This window comes from Nyctibius grandis, chromosome 4 (genome assembly GCF_013368605.1).
Source record: "Nyctibius grandis isolate bNycGra1 chromosome 4, bNycGra1.pri, whole genome shotgun sequence".
Lineage (NCBI taxonomy): Eukaryota > Metazoa > Chordata > Aves > Nyctibiiformes > Nyctibiidae > Nyctibius > Nyctibius grandis.
Window position 1 is genome coordinate 26,403,991 of NC_090661.1, and position 20,612 is coordinate 26,424,602.

The window sequence follows — 20,612 nt, forward strand, 5'->3', positions numbered from 1 at the left end:
TTTTTGCCTGAACTGGTAACAAGCCTGTCACAGATGCTGGGTCTCCTGGAGGCACTCGGCGTTGGAGAGCTGAGGCAGGGTTTGTGGGTCTGGCACCCCGTGGCATCTGCCTGGGCTGGTGGCGGCTCCCTTGCGCAGGATCTCCTGCCCTGGCTCTGCGCCCAGTGTTGATTTGGGAAAGTCCAGTGACCTTTTCCCTGCAGTTCTCTGCCCTAGCAGGGCATCAGTGGAGCACCCCTGGGGCCAGCCACAGGGTAAGCAGCGGAGGGGCCAGCGGGCACGGGGGAAGCATAGGGCAAATCCTGGAGCAGGGGGGCTGCGGGGCTCTCCTTCCTTCTCACTGTCTCTCCTGGCTGCTCCGTTCCCCTCCTGAGGAGAAATGGTCCTAGTGCCAAAAAATACCTTGACATTTTTCTGGGCATGCTCACTGGGCAATCCCAAAACTTGGCAATTTGGTGTCCTGAGTGGGCTGTGCCTTAGAAAAAAAGGGAGATGAGGATGGTTTTTTGCTGCTAGCTAGAAAGGCTATAGGAAAGGCAGCCGTGCGCAGCAAGGAGCTGTGCCTTTGATAGCCATGGGGTTGGTCCAAGCCCCAATAGCTGCAAATGGGTCATAAATGGTCTCCACTGGTGCAATGGCTGGTCCTGAGTAGCTCTGTGGTGTTCTTGAGCCTGGCTTATCCCAGGGACTGAGCAGGACATGAAATGACCTATTTGCAGCTGGTGGCAATGCCTGTCTGCAGGAATGGGAGCAGCTCTGGGTGACCAGGTCTGCCCCAATGGTGGTCCCAACCCTGCTCTTCCTCTGAGGATTGTGGTCCCTTGGGAAACCCGCTGTTCAAGCAGGACCATGCCTGTCTGTGCGCAGTGCTTGTGTCAGCCTAGCCATGCCTGCCCTGGGCATCTAACTGAGGTAGCCGTCTTGCCTCTATTCAGCTTGAGTGTTTGGCATCAGGAGGGGGACTGGCAGCTTTCCATCCTTTGCAGGAAGGGTTACTTCAGGACATGAGCGCTTCAGCTTCGGGAAGATATGTCAGTGAAGGCAGACTGGTACAGTCTCTCCTCAGCAGGCAGTTTGTGCCCTTGCCTCGCCAAGCAGGCTGCTGTTTTGTGGAGTGACTTCCTCTGTCCTTGGGAAAGCACCTGCCTCTAACCCGTGGTGTGCAGTGGCACGAGGTGTCCTAGACCGACAGGTGAGATTTGGGTTTTAGGCAGTCTTTCGTAACCTGTGTCATTTGTGCTCCTGGGATCACTGGAGCCAGGGCTGGACAGTGCTGGTTCAAAAGCGGTTCATTTATGTGGATGATCTCATCCCCATTTACGTTACCTCAGGGAAGTATCACAGATGTAAAGCTTCCTCTCTAGGAGCATAAACCAGTTACTAGGTGCCAGCAACTGTGAAGAAACATGTTTGTGAGTGGATTATTCCACAGCTCTCTACTAAGGGCTTTCTTCATACCTCCCGCTGAAATCGGCAGTGCCGGTCACTGCAGGACGCTGGATGGGAGCGGGTGCCTGGGCAGCGTGTTGCAGGGCTGCAGCAGTACTGCAGCTCATGCCCTTCAGCCTGCCCTCCCCTCCCAGCTCTCTGCCGTGCAGGGAGCAGCCAGAGACGCAGGATGTGGGCAGCAGAGCTGAAGGACTTCCAGGCAGAAACTTGGAGGGCTTTAGAGGCAGGAGGAGAGCAGTGAACAGGAAAAGCATGCTCATGCTTAATAAAATAGTTACTAATAAAAGTGAGCCCTGGTGGGAATAGTTAACCCTTCCCATGCAAAGTTGTGTTTTAGAGAATTTTCTAAATAGCACTGTCAAATGCAGTTTGCTGGGAATGCACCAGACCGTACTGCCGCTGCCCCATGAATTCCTCAGAGCCACTGGCTGTGGGGATGTTGGTCCTGTATGTTGTATTAAGGAGCTGTGAGAGACTTCAGGGTGATAAATCTTTGCAGGTAACCAGGCTCCTTTGCAGGGGCAGCCTGATCTTGTCATTGCTCCGGCTGATGTTTGGGCAGCAGGATGCAGAGCAGCTGCAGGGTCTCTCCTTAGCTGGTGCTAGGAAGCATCCTGGCATTTTGCTTGGACTGGGGAGAGCATCTTCTAGGATCTCCTGTGCTTCAGGGCATCAGACCGACCACAGCACACTGCTGTATCTGAAGGGTTGTACATTTCATGTCTGTCAGAATGCCTGATATGCCTTCTGTGGAGTGATCGCTAACACCCAGAGTGACAGCCTGGCAGCGCTAGCTGTGTGCCGTTGCAGGACCTCCTTCCCACCGTGCTGGTCCAGGCCTCCGTTCCTTCTCAAATACACAAACGGGTTGTTTAAAAGTTCCCTTGTTTTGTGATCAAAAGTAAAATAAGTGTTAACAAAAGCCGGTGTTTGGCTAATTTTGGCAGTGCCAGAGCCTACTGTTTAAATAATTTCTGAAGATTGCAAAGCATCCTGGGTAGCACACATTAGGAAAAATACAGCTGATTGCAGGCACATGCACAGTTGCTTAACATTAAAACCAGAATTGCTGGAGCCTCAGGCAGTCTGAGACACTGCAGACTTGTTTTCTGTGTTTTGCGGGAAGTTTCACCAAGTTTGTGAACTTAGTGTGTGGGTTGGTGTGATCACATGCATGTGGGCTTGTGTCTTTCTCGTGCATGCACATGGCTGGAGAAAGGGAGAGCATTCCAGGAAAAATTAATGGATTTCTTAAGCTGAAGAAATACCTGTGAGCTGTAAGGGAACGTTTGGGCAAGGACTTGTGGCAGCAGATGTCAGAAGCCATATGCTGCTCGCCTTTGTTAATGTTACTGTGGCAGGGAGTGCTGAATAGTAGAGGCAAACAGCATAAGAGAAGAAAAAGCTTTTAGCTGTGAACTGTTCAGATCTGCTCTCGGGTCTGTATGTACCATGACAAGGCCTCCTTCTGATCCTGGGTGGGTGTTACGAGCTCATGTTGGTGGCAACTGGACCTGGTATTACCAAGCCTTTTCCATGTCCTGTAGCAAGAAGACAGGGACTGTGAGAGCAAGTAGTATGCTCCTAGCTATAGATCTCTGTTTTACCAAGTTGCACAGAGGGCCAGTTGTTTGAAGTGTGAATTAATACATTTCTGTTGAGCTGAAATTTAGCTATTTTAAATCAGGAAAACAAACCCCATGCCCAGAAAGAGATCTTTCTGTCAGCACTGCCAGGAGATCCCTACAACGTGGTGCTGGGCTTTCCCGAGGCTTGCAGGGCTGTTTGTATTTTTATGTCACACCCCGCTGAATGCCCAAGTGCAAAACCTTCCAGTACCGGCATGTCCTTGGTTTCCTTTTGGACAACCAGCAAATGCCCCATGCACATTAGGTGTCTCTGTTTCTGCTCTGAGTATCTCAATTCTGTTTGTCCGAGAGAAGAGAAACAACAAAATCTGGTTTCTGCTAAAAAGGAAAGATGGTGGTTTTGGGAAAGAGACAAGCAGAGGGACCCTGCCATATTCCAGATGCTCCTGAGAACAAAGGAGGAGGCCCTGGGATGTGAAGTGATGGTGGAGAATCCAGAAGTCCTTGTTTCCATCCCTAGGCAAAGAAATGTCTGCCCATGAGAGTCCGTGTCACCATTACTGGCAGAGATACTCCTTCAGATTGGATGTACATTGCTGTCATCCCTTCCACAGCAGAAATGGACCCACTGGCTTAGTGTTCCCTGAGCGTCCATGCTTGTTGTCCTGTATCTCTGGCAATTTGCACACCATTACTTATAACTCCCAAGCTTTCTAGTCTGGCTGTGTTGATGGCTCTCTCTGAAGGTCATTCTGGCTTCATCGTGGTTGTCATTCCGATGCAAGGGGGAGCACAGGAGAAAAGTTTGTGCTTCACACCTGCCTTGTCACCTCACCCTCAGGTATGTGATCATCTCCCGGGAGGAGAGGGAGCAGAACCTGATGGCCTTCCAGCACAGTGAGAGGATTTACTTCCGTGCCTGCCGTGACATCCATCCTGGGGAGAAGCTGCGGGTCTGGTACAGTGAGGATTACATGAAACGGTTGCATAATATGTCCCAGGAGACCATCAACAGAGATCTCACAAGCGGTGAGTCTCCTTGCTTTCCACCCTCTCCCCTGATCCCCTTGGGCTGCCACACTTGTTGGACCGAGTGCAGTGGGTGATGTAGGTAATGCACAGGCTGTGCGACGAGAGCTGCATTTCTAGAAGCAGAGCACCTCTGGGTGAGACCTCTGTGTGGCATGGGTGGATGGGTGTACAAGAAGAATAATATAACCACTGTCATGGAGATCATGAAAGAAAGATTTGTGCTGTGTCGTGTCGTGTCACGTGTCGTGTTGTGTCATGTCATGTGTGTGCTGCAAGGGCCTGATGCAAAGCCCAGGGATCACAGAGCTCCTCTGTCACAAGACTTTCTGGTCTGAAGAGATTGCTGAGCTGCTGGTCCCACAGGCAGGCATTAGTTTTTTCTTCTGAACATGCTCCTTTCACTGGCTCCTGTGAGCAGCCTGTTTGAGGGAGCTCTGGCTGGTTTTGTATGCATATGGAAGAGAGATTTCCTTGGTGTGTTTGTATGTCCATTTTCCTTGCTTAATTTATCTCCTCTTTCTTCAGAAAGATAATTGGGGATCAGCGCAACATCAGCTAGAGAATCCTTAGTCTCACAACCTTAGAGTGTGTGTACAACGTACAGAAGGCTTTGTACTTGTCAGACTGATTCTTCCCTGAATAAAAATTGGTATCTTATTTTAAGAGTAGCTATACTGGAACAAACCCAGAGGTCCTTTAGGTCAGTGTAATGTCAGCAATACAGGAAGCTTTAGAGGAAGGCAAAAATTCTTAATGCATCTGTTCATCTATACAATGCTGAGACCTGAAGTTAATTAAGGACATTTCTTTCCAGTCCTAGCCATAGAATGGCAGGGCCTCAGAGGGGCAGCCACACTAAATGCAACTTTCTAATTAAGATGCCCGTGTATATTATTGCACAGCTGCTGTTGCTGCCTTGACTTGGTAAAAGGTGTCTCCTCTTCAATCATGGGGTGGACAAGATGTCCTGAAAAAGCTGGTTATCCTCCATCACCTTGGAGTTATTATGCACATACAGTGTTACATCTTGATGGCTGTACTTGAGCAGTTCCCGCTTCTGAATTACCATTGGTGTGAATGTGCTTTTTTATGTTAATAAATATCACTGAGTGCACACAAGCTGCAGTGATTTTGCTGCATCCCATGCACATGTTAGTTGTCCAGATGGCTTAGTACTTTCTGAAAGTACTCCAAGAGAAAGACTACGCCCTTGGAGTTGCTGCTCTGGAGGGGCACCGAGGCTATGAATGTTTGCCCTGCCATACAGATGTGCCTTTAGCCATGGTTTGTCATGGTTTGTGTGAGCTGAAATGGTAACTCACAGCCTGCTCCGTGCTACGAGTGTGGTGAAGATCTGCCTCTGGGCTCCTCAGGACCTGTCATAGCCTACCACACACTCAGGTGGCTGCAGAGACCATCCTAGAAACCCCCGTGACGTCTCAGTGAGCTCATCCTACGGCAAGCTGGGGTCAACCTGCATTTGCAAAAGGAGCACAGAGACATTGTTAAAACGGAGCATCAGTTGGGCCGTTGCTAAACTTGCGAGACATCACAGCCTCAGCTGGGAGGGCACTGGGAGGTGGTCAGGAAGCAGCACCAAAATCTGTTGAGTCACTTTCAATTTAAAAGGTTTCAAATCCCCTGCAGATGAGCCTGTCGAGTGAAGTGGCGTGCTTTATTAACTCACAGAAAAATAACATGGTTCCCAGGTTTTGTTTCTGTCGGTAGTTTCTGACCCGTCTCATCAATGGAGTTGAGACCATTAAGATGAGGGATTCCCTTATGATTTCTAGCTTTTCCATAGGGCTGAACCTCTCAGTTCATTGGGGGAAAAAGTCACCAATAAAGAAGAATCCATTCTCTAAATCCCTACCTCTGCCAGTAGTTGTTATAGTCCGTAACAGGGGAAATACTAAGACAGAGGCTAAAAGCTTGCCTGTAGAAATTCTCATCAATGTGTTGCAAATGAGATCTGTTGTTATGGATTCACTCAAGAAGTGGCTGGGTTTGCCAGCCAGAATCAAAACCCAGTGCAAAATCCCTGCCACTCAGGCCAGCCCTTTTTACGGTGCCTTACTCTAACTGTTTCGAGTCTTGCATCTTTTCTGCATTCTTAGCATTGCTCTCCTTAGAGAGGGAATGGTAGCTTTTGCTCCGTAACTCTTATGAAAGCATGAATACACTTTAAAAGCAAACAAAACCAAAAATCAACATAAAGCAGCGTCTTGTTTGGGAAGCCATCAATGCTTGAAGTTATTTACAAGATAGAAGAATGATGGAAATTGAACCAAACCTATCGTCTTTTGAATTTCCAGGTAAGGAAATCTGGCTATTCCCTTTATTTTAAGCAATTAACAATTTGTATGAGGTTGCTTTTATTATTGTTTTTTTTTTTTAATCACTGAATGGCCACACTCTTAGACTCCACCGGGACAAGCTAGATGTCCCATCCTTGGAGGGCATTCACCCATTGTAGCTCAGCTGACAATGAGTACCTTGGGCTTTAAGAGTGCAAGTTATTTTTACTTAGAGCAGCCTCCAAACTGAACGAGAGTAAAGGGGCTTGCAAATTTTGTGCCATGTTGTGCACAGATGCTGGGATTGTTGTGAAATGGTCCGAATCTCTCGCTGCACTGCTGTACACTTGATACCTTTTACCAAGTCAAAACAGGCACAGGTCTTCCAGCCAGCCGAAACGGCGCTTGGGCTCTGGGCATTAGGTTCCACTGTGATCAATCATTCACCTTGTAGTCATTCACCTTGTAGTCCTCTTCCAGCGCAGGTTGGTTATACCTTTAGGTTAAACAAGCTGCCTGTAGTTTCTCTTCTCTTTGAAGTGTGTGGGTCCTACTCCGCTGTGGCTACCCAGGACTGTCTCTGTTTTTGCAGACGTGCCCATTAGCAGGGCACCTCCTCTCACGAGCCTCGGTTTCCACTGAGTTGTGTCAGTTCCCTGGTTTGTAACGCAATGTGCAGACCTGCAGGGATTCCGCCTGCCTTTTTGTTCTTTTTTTCATTTGAGTTTTAGATTGAGGGATGTTGCTCGGTTCCCGATGATAATCCCCACCCCTCATTTTCCTTTCCAGGAGACAAAAAGTTGCAGAGGGAAAAGTCAGAAAAGAATGTGGAAAACCAAGAGGACACAAGGGGGCTGCTTCAGCTCTCCACCTTAAAGCAAGGGAAAAGCCCTTACAAGCGCAGCTGTGACGAGGGGGAGTCCCACCCCCAAACAAAGAAAAAAAAGATTGACCTTATCTTCAAAGACGTCCTGGAGGCTTCCTTGGAGTCCACCAAATTTGAAGAAAACCAGTTAGCAACGAGTACGCTGCTTTCCATCAGAAGAGCATCTAAATACCAGGCTGAAGACATCTTTGAGAGGTGTGGCAGTGCCATGCAGCACGGCTCCCTGAACCTCAGCAGAAACCGGAGTGAGGGGGAATGGAAGGTCCCTCACGGTTCCTCTTTCATCTCAGTCAAAGAGGTGGGCATCCTTGAAGACGAGGAAGAAGAGCCCCTGTTACTCAAAGCAGACAGCCCGACTGAGCTGTCACCGGCCTCTGCACAAGGCAACTCCCACGAAATCCCCACCACCTCCTTCTGCCCCAACTGCATCCGACTGAAGAAGAAGATCCGGGAGCTTCAGGCCGAGTTAGACATGCTGAGATCTGGGAAGTTACCTGAGCCCCCCGTGCTACCGCCCCAGGTACCCGAGCTCCAAGAGTTCTCAGACCCCACAGGTAAGCCTTGCCGAATAACAGCGTTCTCCAAACCCTGCCTAAGGAGAGTAGTGAGATGCCTGTGTGCTCTGTAACCATCTAAAGCATTTTGCTCTGAGTATTGAGGTGAACACGTGGTTGCATGGAAGGTTTGTTGTCAGGTCTTGTGACTGGGTGGGCCAGAAGCTGACACAGCTGTGGGCACAGTGGAAAACACTGTCTGGAAAAGACTCTGTATGACAACTTGCTCTATTTGTTGCCATTGTAATCGATAATGCACTGCCAATAAAGAAGACATTCCATTGCGGACAGTTTGTTTGCTGTATTTTTGATGCATTCCCTTTCAGCGGAAGCCCCTCCGCAGTGCCTCACATGCTACCAAGAAAGTCTGAATGACTCTGTGGTAACACTTAAATGTGTGCTTTTTGTGTACGAAATGATGTCCCGCTGTGTCCCTTGTTGGAAAGCCCTCTCTGTTTCCTCCACTACCTTAAGACAACTATGTGTCCCTCTCTGAAGATACCTTTCATTTCCTCCAGGAACATGCTGTCGAGCAGCCAGGAGTCTTCACCAAAGGGAATATTTGGGTCACACCATGTATTGTGCAAGTGGCCAGGATGTAGTGTCCTTTCTTGCAGTCCATTGTGGCATATTGGAGACAAAGTTCATGTGCAGAAACATTGACTTATTTTGCCTTCAAAGCCATGATTCAGATTCTACCCATAGGGCATTGTGGGCAGGAGAGGGCAGGTTGTGGCCAGCTCATCAAGCAATGCTCTGCTGTCACCAGTAGGATGCTTCTTTAGCTCAGCAACTTTGTAAATACTATGGTTTGTTTTTTTTTTTCTTTTTCTTACAGCTTCAGAAGGCATTATCTCTGTTCCCACCATCATGGAGGATGATGACCAAGAGGTGGATTCTGCTGATGAATCGGTTTCCAATGACATGATTGCTGCTACAGATGAGCCTTCCAAGATGTCTTCTGCGACAGGCCGGAGGATACGACGGTTCAAGCAAGAGTGGCTTAAAAAGTTTTGGTTTCTGCGGTACTCCCCGACATTGAATGAAATGTGGTGCCATGTCTGTAGGCAGTACACTGTGCAATCCTCTCGGACTTCAGCCTTCATCATTGGCTCAAAGCAGTTCAAAATACACACGATAAAGCTTCACAGCCAGAGCAACCTCCACAAGAAGTGCCTGCAGCTTTACAAGCTCAGGATGCACCCAGAGAAGACAGAAGAGATGTGCCGAAATATGACCCTGCTCTTCAATACAGCCTACCACTTGGCCCTGGAGGGCAGGCCATACTATGACTTTCGGCCTCTGGCAGAACTACTGAGAAAGTGTGAACTCAAGGTGGTGGATCAATACATGAATGAGGGAGACTGCCAAATCTTAATCCACCATATCGCCCGGGCTCTTCGAGAGGACCTGGTTGAACGCATCCGACAGTCTCCTTTCCTCAGCATCATTCTGGATGGGCAGAGCGATGACTTGCTTGCAGACACAGTTGCGGTTTATGTACAGTACACGAGCAGTGATGGGCCTCCAGCAACCGAATTCCTGTCTCTTCAGGAACTGGGCTTTTGTACAACAGACAGTTACCTCCAGGCGTTAGACAGGGCTTTTTCCAGCCTGGGAATACGATTGCAGGAAGAGAAGCCAACTATTGGCTTGGGAGTCGATGGTGCTAACGTTACCGCCAGCCTGAGAGCCAACTTGTTCATGACAATCAGAAAGACCTTGCCATGGCTTCTCTGCCTGCCCTTTATGGTGCACAGGCCTCACTTGGAAATTTTGGATGCAATCAGCGGGAAGGAACTGCCGTGCCTGGAGGAGCTAGAAAACAATTTGAAGCAACTGCTCAGTTTCTATCGTTACTCTCCTCGACTCATGTGTGAGTTGAGGGTCACTGCTGCCACTCTGTGCGAGGAGACCGAGTTCTTGGGGGACATTCGAGCAGTGAAGTGGATCATTGGGGAGCAGAATGTGCTCAACGCTCTAATCAAGGATTACCTGGAGGTTGTGGCCCATCTCAAAGACGTCAGCGGCCAGACCCAAAGGGCAGATGCTTCTGCCATTGCCTTGGCCCTCCTGCAGTTCCTGATGGACTACCAGTCGATTAAACTCATCTACTTCCTGCTGGATGTGATTGCTGTGCTTTCACGCCTCGCCTACGTCTTCCAAGGGGAGTACCTTCTTGTGTCGCAGGTGGATGATAAGATAGAGGAGGCCATCCAGGAGATCAGCCGGCTAGCAGACTCGCCTGGGGAGTACTTGCAGGAATTTGAGGAAAACTTCCGTGAAAGCTTTAATGGCATTGCTGTGAAAAACCTACGGGTGGCTGAAGCCAAATTCCAGTCAATCAGAGAAAAGATCTGCCAGAAGACCCAGGTGATCCTAGCCCAAAGGTTTGATTCCCGTAGCCGGACATTTGTGAAGGCCTGTCAGGTATTTGACCTTGCAGCTTGGCCCAGAAGCACTGATGAGCTCATGAGCTATGGGAAGGAGGATATGGTACAAATATTTGAACACCTGGAGACAGTCCCATCATTTTCCAGAGAGGTTTGCAGAGAGGGGATGGACACCCGAGGGAGTCTGCTGATGGAGTGGCGAGAACTCAAGGTGGATTATTATACCAAAAATGGTTTTAAAGACTTGCTCAGTCACATTTGTAAATACAAACAGAGATTCCCCCTCCTAAATAAAATAGTTCAGATCCTGAAAGTCCTTCCCACCTCATCAGCCTGCTGTGAGAAGGGACGCACTGCCCTGCAGAGAGTGCGCAAAAACAACCGCTCTCGGCTCACGCTGGAGCAGCTCAGTGATCTTTTGACGATTGCTGTTAACGGGCCGCCCATTGCCAACTTTGATTGCAAAAGGGCCCTAGATAGTTGGTTTGAGGAGAAGTCGGGCAATAGTTACGCGCTGTCAGCCGAAATGCTGAGCAGGATGTCATCTCTTGATCAGAAGCCGATGTTGCAGAGCATGGACCATGGCTCTGAGTTTTACCCTGATATTTAGGAAGGAATGCCTCAGATCAGAAAGCTGTTGAATAATTTTTTTAATCTATACTCTAAACTTTGATATATTATATAAAATATATATATTATATATATTAAGGAGAAACCCACACTGAAAATGTAAAAGTTAAGACGATGTGCGTCTGATAGAAGCTAAGCAGAATTTTAAAGATTGAGACAATGTTTAGACATTTACTGGTGTCTCCAACCATGGCAGCTGCAGTGTAGGTGGCAACATTTCATTGTGTAGAAGCATGTGCTGGGGCCATACTCTACATGTTTAAACCTAGTGATCTATAAGCTAGACGACGGGTCTTTGTCAGCCTCATCCTCCTGGCGGTTTCCTTTGTATGTGTGCTGTCGGTTTGTTGGGTTGTTTTTTGTGTTGTTTTGTTTTGGGGTTGTTTGGTTGGGTTTTTTTTCCCCTTAGTTTTAATCTCTGCCTCTCTTTCCGTTGTTCAGTCCAGTTATTGAGCCATTTGAGCCTTTTGTTGACAACCGTCAGATTTCTGATTTCCGACAGAGCATCCCGTGCGTTTATGTTGCCCCCAGCTCTCCAGCTCCACCCAGTTCTTTTTGCTCGAGTGAGAGCTTTCTTCACTCATAGAGATTACTGGCAGGAGGGAAAGGCTGGGGGTGTGATTTTGTTTTTTTTTTTCTGATTTAGAAACAAATGCCTCCACTAAACTGTGATGCCTCTTTCTCAGTTCTCCCTACTTTTGGGCTGTAGAGTAATACTTGGCTTTCAGCTCCTTTTATGACAACCGTAGTACCAGTCTGTCATACATATATTATAACATGATGTCATGTGCAGACTATAAAATAGCAAAATAGAGAAGGCAGGGGGAAATTTTTGCATTTATATTTTTATATTGTAGGAGATAAAAATATATATATATACAACTATTCATTCAAAACCAGGGCTGCTGTGGAAGCTAGACAGCCAATGAGTCGAGCCATCCCTGGGCAGAGATTCAAAGGCTTAAAAAATTATATTCTAATTTACATTATTTATGCTATGTCTTTATAATCCTAGATTGTTGTGGGTTTTTTGTTTTGTTTTGTTTTGTGTGGAATGACTGAAAGAAAAACCTGCTGCGGTTTGGTGGCAGGAGCTATCAATGCAAGATTATCTTGGATTATATTCATGTGATGATGTCCTACAAAGGTTCACTTATTCTCTTGTGACCAAGGTAACACGTTCCACAGCACAGCAGACTGATGACAGCAGGAAGAAGGGATGCTCTGCTTCTTCCTGCAAAGTCTTCCTTTGTTGAAGGGATGCAGAGTACAGCTGAAATGTGAACGGGGGACTTGCACCTTCCATCACAAAGAGATTGTTCTGTGGGCTTGGGGTTCTTCTTTGTTTTATTCTTTTAAAGTAAATGAGCTCCAGGCATTCACACAGTATCACTTCAGGTTAGAAAAGCAAAAAAAAAAACACCAACCAACCAACCAAAAAAAAAAACAAACGAAAAAGGTGCAAAAACTCCACAGATGCTAGTGCCTTGCCCCGCTGATGTGGCATGGACAGCACCAACCTGACCAGACCATCGTGGGAGTGAGAACCTGTTGTCCAGAAGGTATCCGAGCTGACATGTTCTCACTTCCCAGAGAGATGAGCTTTGTGCCAAGCTGTGTTGTTTGGAAACATGATGATGGTGGTATCAGCAACACTGAACCTTTCCTTTCTCCTGTTACACCCCTGCCCTTGGTCTTGGTGCTAAGATATCTCTAGAACCGTTGCTGCTAGTTGATAGCTTTTCATTTATATAAATATATATATATAAAATATTATTTTATTTTTTAAACTTTTTTGTTTGTTTTCAATGGAGATGTAGCATGTTTGGAACCGATCTCTCTCGGAGTCGCTTTCACTGCCAGGGTTCACGCACTGTCTTCCCCAGGAAAACACGCACTTCTACCTAGGTCTCACTCACCTCCTGCTAACCCCTTGGCCCTCAGCAGAGCTACGCAGCCAGCACCGGGCAGAGGCACACAGCCAAGCCCCTACGTACTGGCTCATCTTTCAGACCCCACGGGAACAGCTAGACCAGTGTTGGTCAGAGTTTTGGAAGTGTTTCTCCTCTGTCCCTATGGGACTGAGGAGGGACTGAGCCCTTCCAAAGCACTAGCGGTGGCCAATTCTGTGTCCTGACTCTGCCCCCTTTGCTGTAAAACAGGGCTTTTTGGCCAGACAGTCTGAGGGGAGTAGAGTGGACCCCGCGAATGTAGCGGTGAGGGCTGGGCAGGCAACGTACCCTCCGTAGCACTTACTCCCTGTCGCCTCTGCTTTACCTCAGATGGCGTTTGCAGCCCATGGGCTGGCTTGGGCAGGAGGGGGCACCTGCACCGGAGCCACCCACCTGCCGCCAAACTGCCGGCAGGGATGCAGGTGCCAAGTGCTTCTCCCTGCGGTCCTCACGAAAGTATCACAAGCTAGGTCAGGGCATCGCACCGTCACAGCGCAGTGGCATTGATATACAACACCTAGCAAGCAAAAAAAGAGCTTTGTTTGCATTTTTGACCCATTCGTCCAGAGGAGTAAAAATTAAAACTGGAAGCCCTCCGCCAGCGGCGCAGACCTGGGCTGCTGTTTGCCTGACCATAAAATAGGGATCTCTCCACATGAGGTGCTTGTAGCCCTCCAGGCCTGGTGAGTCAGCTCTGCTCAGGGTGCTGCCGCAAAGCTCGCAGAGCTGCTCCCTGCCAGGGAGATGGCAGGCCCCCTCCTTATTTAAAATTTGAGGAGATGTAAAAAGAAAAAAAAGAGAAAAAAGATAGAAGAATTGCTGCTCCGTTAGTCTCTGACCTCGAGATGGGCAAGGTGAATGTAAATGTTGGAGACAAGAAGTGAATTGATGCACTGGAGGGGAATGGGCAGGTGGGGGAGAGTCTTCCTTGTCGAGCGTGCATGCGGCAGCAGAAGCAAAAGTAACAATGACATTTGATGCAAGCTGCTCTGGCTGTCAGAGAAGCTGTAAAGACAGTTTCCCTCCTCCCCTTTTTTTTTTCATTTTCCTTTGCTCAACTCCATAGCTCTTTGTGGAGGGAAAAAAAATCGCCTGCCTTTCTGTTTGCAGCAGTGAAATCTCCTTAGCACGTGGCTCTGTCACAGAGACCCGTCAAAGTGCCTGGCCTGCGTGGAGGGAAGGGACACTTGCGGACAGCCTCCAGACAGCTTTGTAGACAGGAGCACTCCCCAGGGCTTGTGCTGAGCCGCCTGAGAGGCCTGTTTACAACTCCTGCTCTGAGCCTCTTTACTTTTGCCGCTGGGGAGAAAGCGGTGCCTTGCCTTGTCTGCGAGGTAAGAGCTGCAGGAGGCTTGTTCAAAAATGATTCCTCTAATTTGTCACTCCTTTCCTTTGGTTCGTTTGCAAATCCCGCTCTCATCAGTGACATCTTTCACTGGCTGCTCTTACTCCTAATGGCAGAGAGCAATGTGCAGTGAGTGGTGTTTTTGTGTCCAGGCAGTCAGCTGGCAAAGGGAAAGCACTTTTGTCTTTTGCAAATAACTTTACGTGCACATGTGAGTGGTATTGGTAGGAAGCGTGATTCCCTGCCATGCGATGTTGCAGATCCCTGTGATGGGAAAGGTCAGAGATCCCTCGCATTGGTGATGGGGGGAAACGAGTGCTTGGTGGAGCAGCCGGCCCGGCCCAGCCCAGCTCCCCTAATTCCCTGTCACCCCCACGTCAGAAAATAAACCCAGTCTTTGTCCTAGACAAATGCAGGTGCTTTGCAAGCTTTCCCTCTAGGTTTACCCGCCTATCTCAGATCTGCAGCTGTTACTCCCATGGATAGTCTGTGGATGGAAACGTGACTGCCAGCACGAGCAAGATAGGGAGGAGGGAGGAATACCAATGCAAAGTGCCCCTGGCTTCCCAGGCCCTGCCTGCCCAGCCTTTCTGGGGAGCAGGTGCGTTTCTGTGCCCTGTTCGCAAACCCCTGGGCCCGGCCGGGCAGCAGTGAGGCCCGCGGCAGCGGCAGGCATGGGGAGGGCTTGGCATGGTGCAGAGGGAGGCCTCCTCTGCTCGGAGATCGCCATGCGTCGGGGTTAGTCGATGCCTTTCCTGCTGTGCTGAGCGAGCGAGGGGAGGTTGTCTTGAACGTGTTGCTCACAGCATCTTGAACTGCTTCGGCTGCAAAGAGAGAAGGGTTTAGCTTTTCTCAAATGAGGTCTTTATTCTCTCCTTCCCCCTGCGTCTTAGCTATGGCATCTGACTGTGAATAATGCACGCTTCTCCAGACCCTCGGGTTTGTATTTCTAGCCCATGGGCTTTTTGGTTGCAAATTTCCCCTCCCCACTTTTTGCTCAGGCTCCTTGCCTCTTACCCTGCTGTGAAGCAGGAATCCGTGAAGCACACGCAGACATGTCCTTCTGCAGGGCTCACCAATGGCTGCAGGGGTCCAGGCCCTCTGGCCACAAGACTGAACTCAGCAGGGATAATCCTCACAAGAGACCAAAGCTCTTCCCGTACCAGCAAAAGCATGCGGGAGCCACAGGGGGTGGCGAGGGGACGCGGTGGGCAGGGTCCCGGTATGTGATCTGCCTTGGGTCTCGAGCTGACTGCAGTGATGTTCCCCGTGCTCGTCGCGCTTTTGCTGATACAGCTCCTCAGATGTGATTCAGGCTCGGTCCATCTCTTTCTCACAGCACAAAAAACTCAAGCAGGTGGCCCAGAGGGTCTTCAGGATCCCCGTTCTTTCTTATGTCACAAGGACTGCTCTTTGACCAGTGGGTAAGACAACCTAGACAGCTGGCTTGCACATAAGCAGCATCAGCCTCTGCTTTTGCAGATTCCCCTCTCAGCCCTGTCGAAAGAAGTCTTAAAAGCAGAGAAATGGTACGTTGCTCCCCCAGCCATTGTATTCAATGCAGTAATGCCTATGCAATTCCTGTCTCCCTTGGAGACACGTATGATGTGTGTGCATGTAAGCTAGTGTATGTATACAGTACATATGCATATGGTCTATATATTGTATATACGCACATCCCAGTACATTTACACACAGTACAAAAGATTAAAATCACATGCTTATATATCTATAAATAAAATCCTATATATTTATATATTTCTATGTTTTCGATAGATATAAAGATATAATATAGAGATAGACTCAACCACCCTTGTGTAAGGCTGGCCCTGTGTTCTGGCACAAGGCACGTAACACTGAAGACTTTGGACTTTGGGATAGTTTTAGCCATACACTGAGGCCTACATTTACATGTATAGTACCTACGGAGAGGGGCTTTGCTGTGGTTAGGGCAAGGGGTTTCCTTGCTGGCATGTTAGCCAAGTGCTAAATAAGGTTTGTGTAATAGGGGAATGTCTTGGTGAGGGAAAATGCTTGAGTGTCCTTGTCTTCTCCGGAGTAAGCCTCTGGCTGGGGTCCTGTGTGTTCACACTTGGGCAGATGATACATATCCCACCTTCATATGCACTTTTCTCTCTCTGCACATATGCGGTTGGCAAGTGCAGGTACTGGTGCCATGAAAACGTGGCTGTTGCGCCCGGCGTTCCTTGGCAGTCACTGGCACACTGCCGGGGAGGCCCCGTGCCGGCAGGTGCTGGCACAGCACCCAGTGAGAGCATGGGTTCAACTCACAGGCATCGGTCAGCAGCACAGCCGTGGCACTGGGATAAGGGCAGCAGGAGAGCAAAGGTGTTACTGAGTGGAGGGAGGGTCGCTGCCGCGTGGTCAGAGGTGGCAGGGGTGGCGTACAGAGCTGGAGCAGCGCGAATGAGAAGGGACCACGAATTCTAAGTGATAAGGATGGGAGTGTGCAAGCCCCACTGGGGAGATATGCAGCTCTGTCAGGTCAGGCTGGATGCTGCTCTGCTGCAGGAGCTGCTCCGCTCCCTCAGGTCTCGCAGCTGCTCCTCGGCCAGTGAGCAGCCTGCCTGGCCAGGGCCAGGGTGGTTTTTCTGGAGGAAAAGGAACAATGTGATTGTGTGGAAGACGTGGTCGGTGCCGTGTGTGTGACTTTGGGCCCCAACACACGGCATGCTGACCTTGCCAAACTGAAGCACCGAAGGGTGCGACCCTCTTGTCCTGCCCGTGCAAAGAGACACCTGTTTTCGTATGACAGGCATTTCCGTGCCACGACTGGAGGTGGATCCGGGCAATGGATCAGCCTTCCCTGAGTGTCTACTGATGCCTGTGGGATGGACAGCCGCCTCATTCCTCCATCCCTCTCTTCACACAGCCGCTCGTAGGACACTGACCCTGCTGCAGGGTGAAGCCCTTGGCTGGCACCTGGGAGGTGCCTCTGGCTGGGTTGGCAGCGGGTGGTGGGTCACCGTGCTGCTTTGCCACGAGGGTTGAAGGGGAGGCATGGAGGCTGGGCTTTGCAGCTTCACACTTGGCCTGGCAACCACTGCATTCCTCACCATTTGTGTTAATTGTTGGCTTTGGTCGGTAGGAGGGTGAGTTGTAATTCCAATGGCCAAATGACTCGTTACACTGGCATTGCATGAGCAGATGCTGTGCAAGCTCCCCCCAAGCCCTGTCACACACCTCAGTGCCCTCTCCCAGGCCTCTCTCCTCCACACAACTGGTAATCCACCTCAGCTGCAACCTGCCTGCCGGCGGCTCCCCGCTCTGCCACAGCCCCTCGGCTGCGCAGCGCTGGCGGGGAGCTCCCCAGCACATGTTCCTCAACGAACCTCAGAGACGTTTCCTCACTCCCAGCCCCCTCCTTCGGATGCCACTGACACTTGTGTAGGCTCAGCCCTTGGCCTCGCCGCCCGCCCGTGCCGGCGGTGCTGCCGCCTGGCGAGGGGCTCCCATGCACTGCACCTCATGTGAATAAGCTCGCTGGGCTACGTGGAGGAACCATGTCTCATATGCTGTAATGGCCCAAATGCTATAGGAGGGCTACGGAGTTTTATGCCAGTCATGGCATCCTCATAGACTCACCCGACTGTTGGCAAAAATGCATTTCTACTTCCAGAAAACAAGAGGTTTTGTCTCAAACCTCTCCGTATCCACATCCAAGCACAGCCCTGCTGAACTGTTCCAAGCAATCTCTCACCCACCCACCCACCACACACACACACACAAAATGAGAGAAAAATATCTAAACGTCTATTATTACATATGTATTAATATGTTAATATCACTCTTTTGGAGAACATTAAAATGTTATTACTTTAAAGACTATGCTTTATAGTACCTGTGTGAAAGGACCTAGGACACTGGATACGAATAGAGCTATGTTGATATATCATAGTATGTACACGAGAACCTTCCTTTTGTCATATTATCCTTGTAATGTAAAATGACTGTTAATAAAAAAACATTTAAATTTATCAGGTTGGCTAATTCTTTACATGGTTCTTGGAGGTTAATGTCATTTTCCCATAGTGAGGGCATCTAAGCTGATGCACTCTCTCTTCCCCAGCCCACGACTCTAAGGAGCAGGTCCAATGCTAATGTATCCAGAAGGGTCAGTTGCAGCCCCCTGAGGTGCTGGTAGCTCTCCCTCCTGGGTAACTCGCTACCTCACGTGCTGAGTGTAGCTGCAGCCCCTCAACATCCTCACCTTGGTGAGCAGGTCCAGCATGTCCTGTGATGGAGCTGCATCATTTCACCATGGCTTCGCCATGGCTGGGTTATACTGGTGCTGTGCCAAGGCTGCAGTGGTGCAGAATAGGAGCTGCTGCCTCCCAGCAGCCCATGGGTGCCCTGGGTCAGTACCAGCGCAAGTGTATCAGCACAAGCCACGGTTGGGTAGGGGTGCAGAGTGGGTGCCCTTGCAGCTTCTGCACTCCCTTTCTAGTCAGGTACAGTGGCAGCATCGTTGACTTCACTGCAGTGGGCTGTGCTTGTAACACACATTGACAAAAGCTTTCATGTGTGCTTGGTTTGGTTTGAAGGATGGAGTCTTTTCCTGAGCTCTACATGCTCCAATGCCAGGAGAAGTTGGGCTTTTTCTACCCTTAAAAGAAAGGGCTGGTTTAACTTTGGATTATTCTTCTTTGACCTTAAAGTTTTGGTTGGGGCTGGGTCCATGGTGGATGGACTAAAGGTGTGACTTTTAAAACAGTTCAACGAAATAAGAGTAATTTTGTACACGGAGTTTCTTACGTCTGCTAAATCAGTGTGGGCAAGAGACCCAACCTCTGAAACAAGTACGAACATCTGTGGATTAGCACTCGACTGTGAGTTGTGTTTTCTGACACTGTCAGAGCTGACAACTGACTGACAACTGTCAAAGCTGAAAACATTGCCTTCTTGGGCTCAGCCTGGCTGCTGCTGGAGATCTGCCCCCCAGCGAAGGCACAGCAGGGACTACAGGACTGTTCTTCCTTCGCTGCAGTTCAGGTTTGCATGGCAGTGCAGGCAGGGAGGACGTTGCAAAGGTTTAGGCCAACCTTGCTACAGGGTGCCAACAACAGCTAGAGGGAAACATAGGCAGAAAAAAAACCCTTCTAGCTCAAGCAGTTGCTCGCTCAGCTGTAAGTGTGTCTGTATTCCAATGAGGGGAACCAGCAAACACAGGAGGAAGCTGTGCAGCTGACTGTATGGATCCTGTATGTGGCACTGCATAATGCATCTGTTGATACTGATATTATCGCTGAGTTTCGGTATGTAGAGGTGAAAGCTCTCATAAACAGGACTGGCTTTTTAATTTAACCAGGTCTGAAGGGATCTCAGTTTTCCAGTTGATCCTGGGTATGGATACCTGGGAGTGGATACCAGCAGATAAGCCGGCATTACATGAAGTGGGCAAGCAGTTTAGCCCTCTAGCAAACATTTAATGCAGGAGATGCATATGGTATAAAAATGTTTTTGTTCCCCCTTTGAGGATCCACTGTCATATGGATGCTCATAGGCTTGGACGCTCACAGGCTTGGACTTTAACCTGATGCCCAACTGTGTCCCACTGGTGCCTGTTCTGGCAAGGTACCAGCACTACACTTCCAGAAAGAAAGGAAACTTGGGTGGAAATTCTGGCCTTGAGGGAGGTTTGAGCTTAGAGGGCTCTGGGCTCAGGGCAAGCGTGCATGCGGGTGCATGCTGTGGCTGTGCAGAAGCTTTGGTTTCAGAGTGAATGCCCCACAATTTTAACCAGGGACAGTAGCCACAGAGACTGGAAGCAGGAGGCAATTTCCAGACTCAGAAGTCTGGAAACACTGTTTTCGCCCCAAATTAGTGATCCAATAGAAACAGTTGCTCTTAGTGACTTCCTCAAAGTCATCGAGCAGTCCGAGTATCACAAACAATTTGCCATTTTCTGGCAGCTTTCACTGTAGTGATTTAAAATAGCTTACTTTTGAGCAGTAAGCAAGCCCAGCAAAATCCTGGTGGTTGTTAGGGCTCAGCTCCAACTTAACAGGCTTTGGGTTTGCTGGGCATCCCGCAGCCAGTGGTGGAAACCTTGTCTCTGGGGTTTTGCCTTTGCTGGTCAATTAGCAGCACACAAAGCAGGACGATGCTTCACTTACAGCAGCTCGACCATGTGTAAAGGGTGAAAGCGGCACGTGAAATGCATTGCTGATTTGCAATTAATTTCCTAGAAGTGATTTTGTGCTGTGGACCCTTGACCGCCACCGTTGGCAGTGACCAGCCTCCTTGCTGATAACTTCAAACCAAGGACTTAAAAGCAAGATCTCTTCAAGCAAAGTGTACGACTTGAGCTAGTGTCAGGAAGGGAAGCTTGCACAAATTTATCTGTTGTAGGGCTAAAGGTGCCCTTGATTTTTAGGACCAGTGATTCTCATGTCAATATGAGTGAAAAGGAAATAGAAAAATTCCTCTGTCATAGCATTAAAGCCTGGCGCACTCTTCCCCAG

General features: G+C 49.2%; 1 protein-coding gene across 1 annotated transcript in view; it reads left to right on the forward strand.

Moving 5' to 3' along the window:
- Nucleotides 1-12,549, forward strand: part of PRDM11 (PR/SET domain 11) — a 45,793-nt gene extending 33,244 nt beyond the window's left edge. Inside the window, 3 exon segments of the mRNA XM_068398377.1 lie at nucleotides 3,880-4,067; nucleotides 7,157-7,807; nucleotides 8,646-12,549. Of these exon segments, the coding sequence (XP_068254478.1) occupies nucleotides 3,880-4,067; nucleotides 7,157-7,807; nucleotides 8,646-10,810 (3,004 nt within the window). The 3' untranslated portion in view covers nucleotides 10,811-12,549.
- The last annotated feature ends 8,063 nt before the right edge of the window (nucleotides 12,550-20,612 follow it).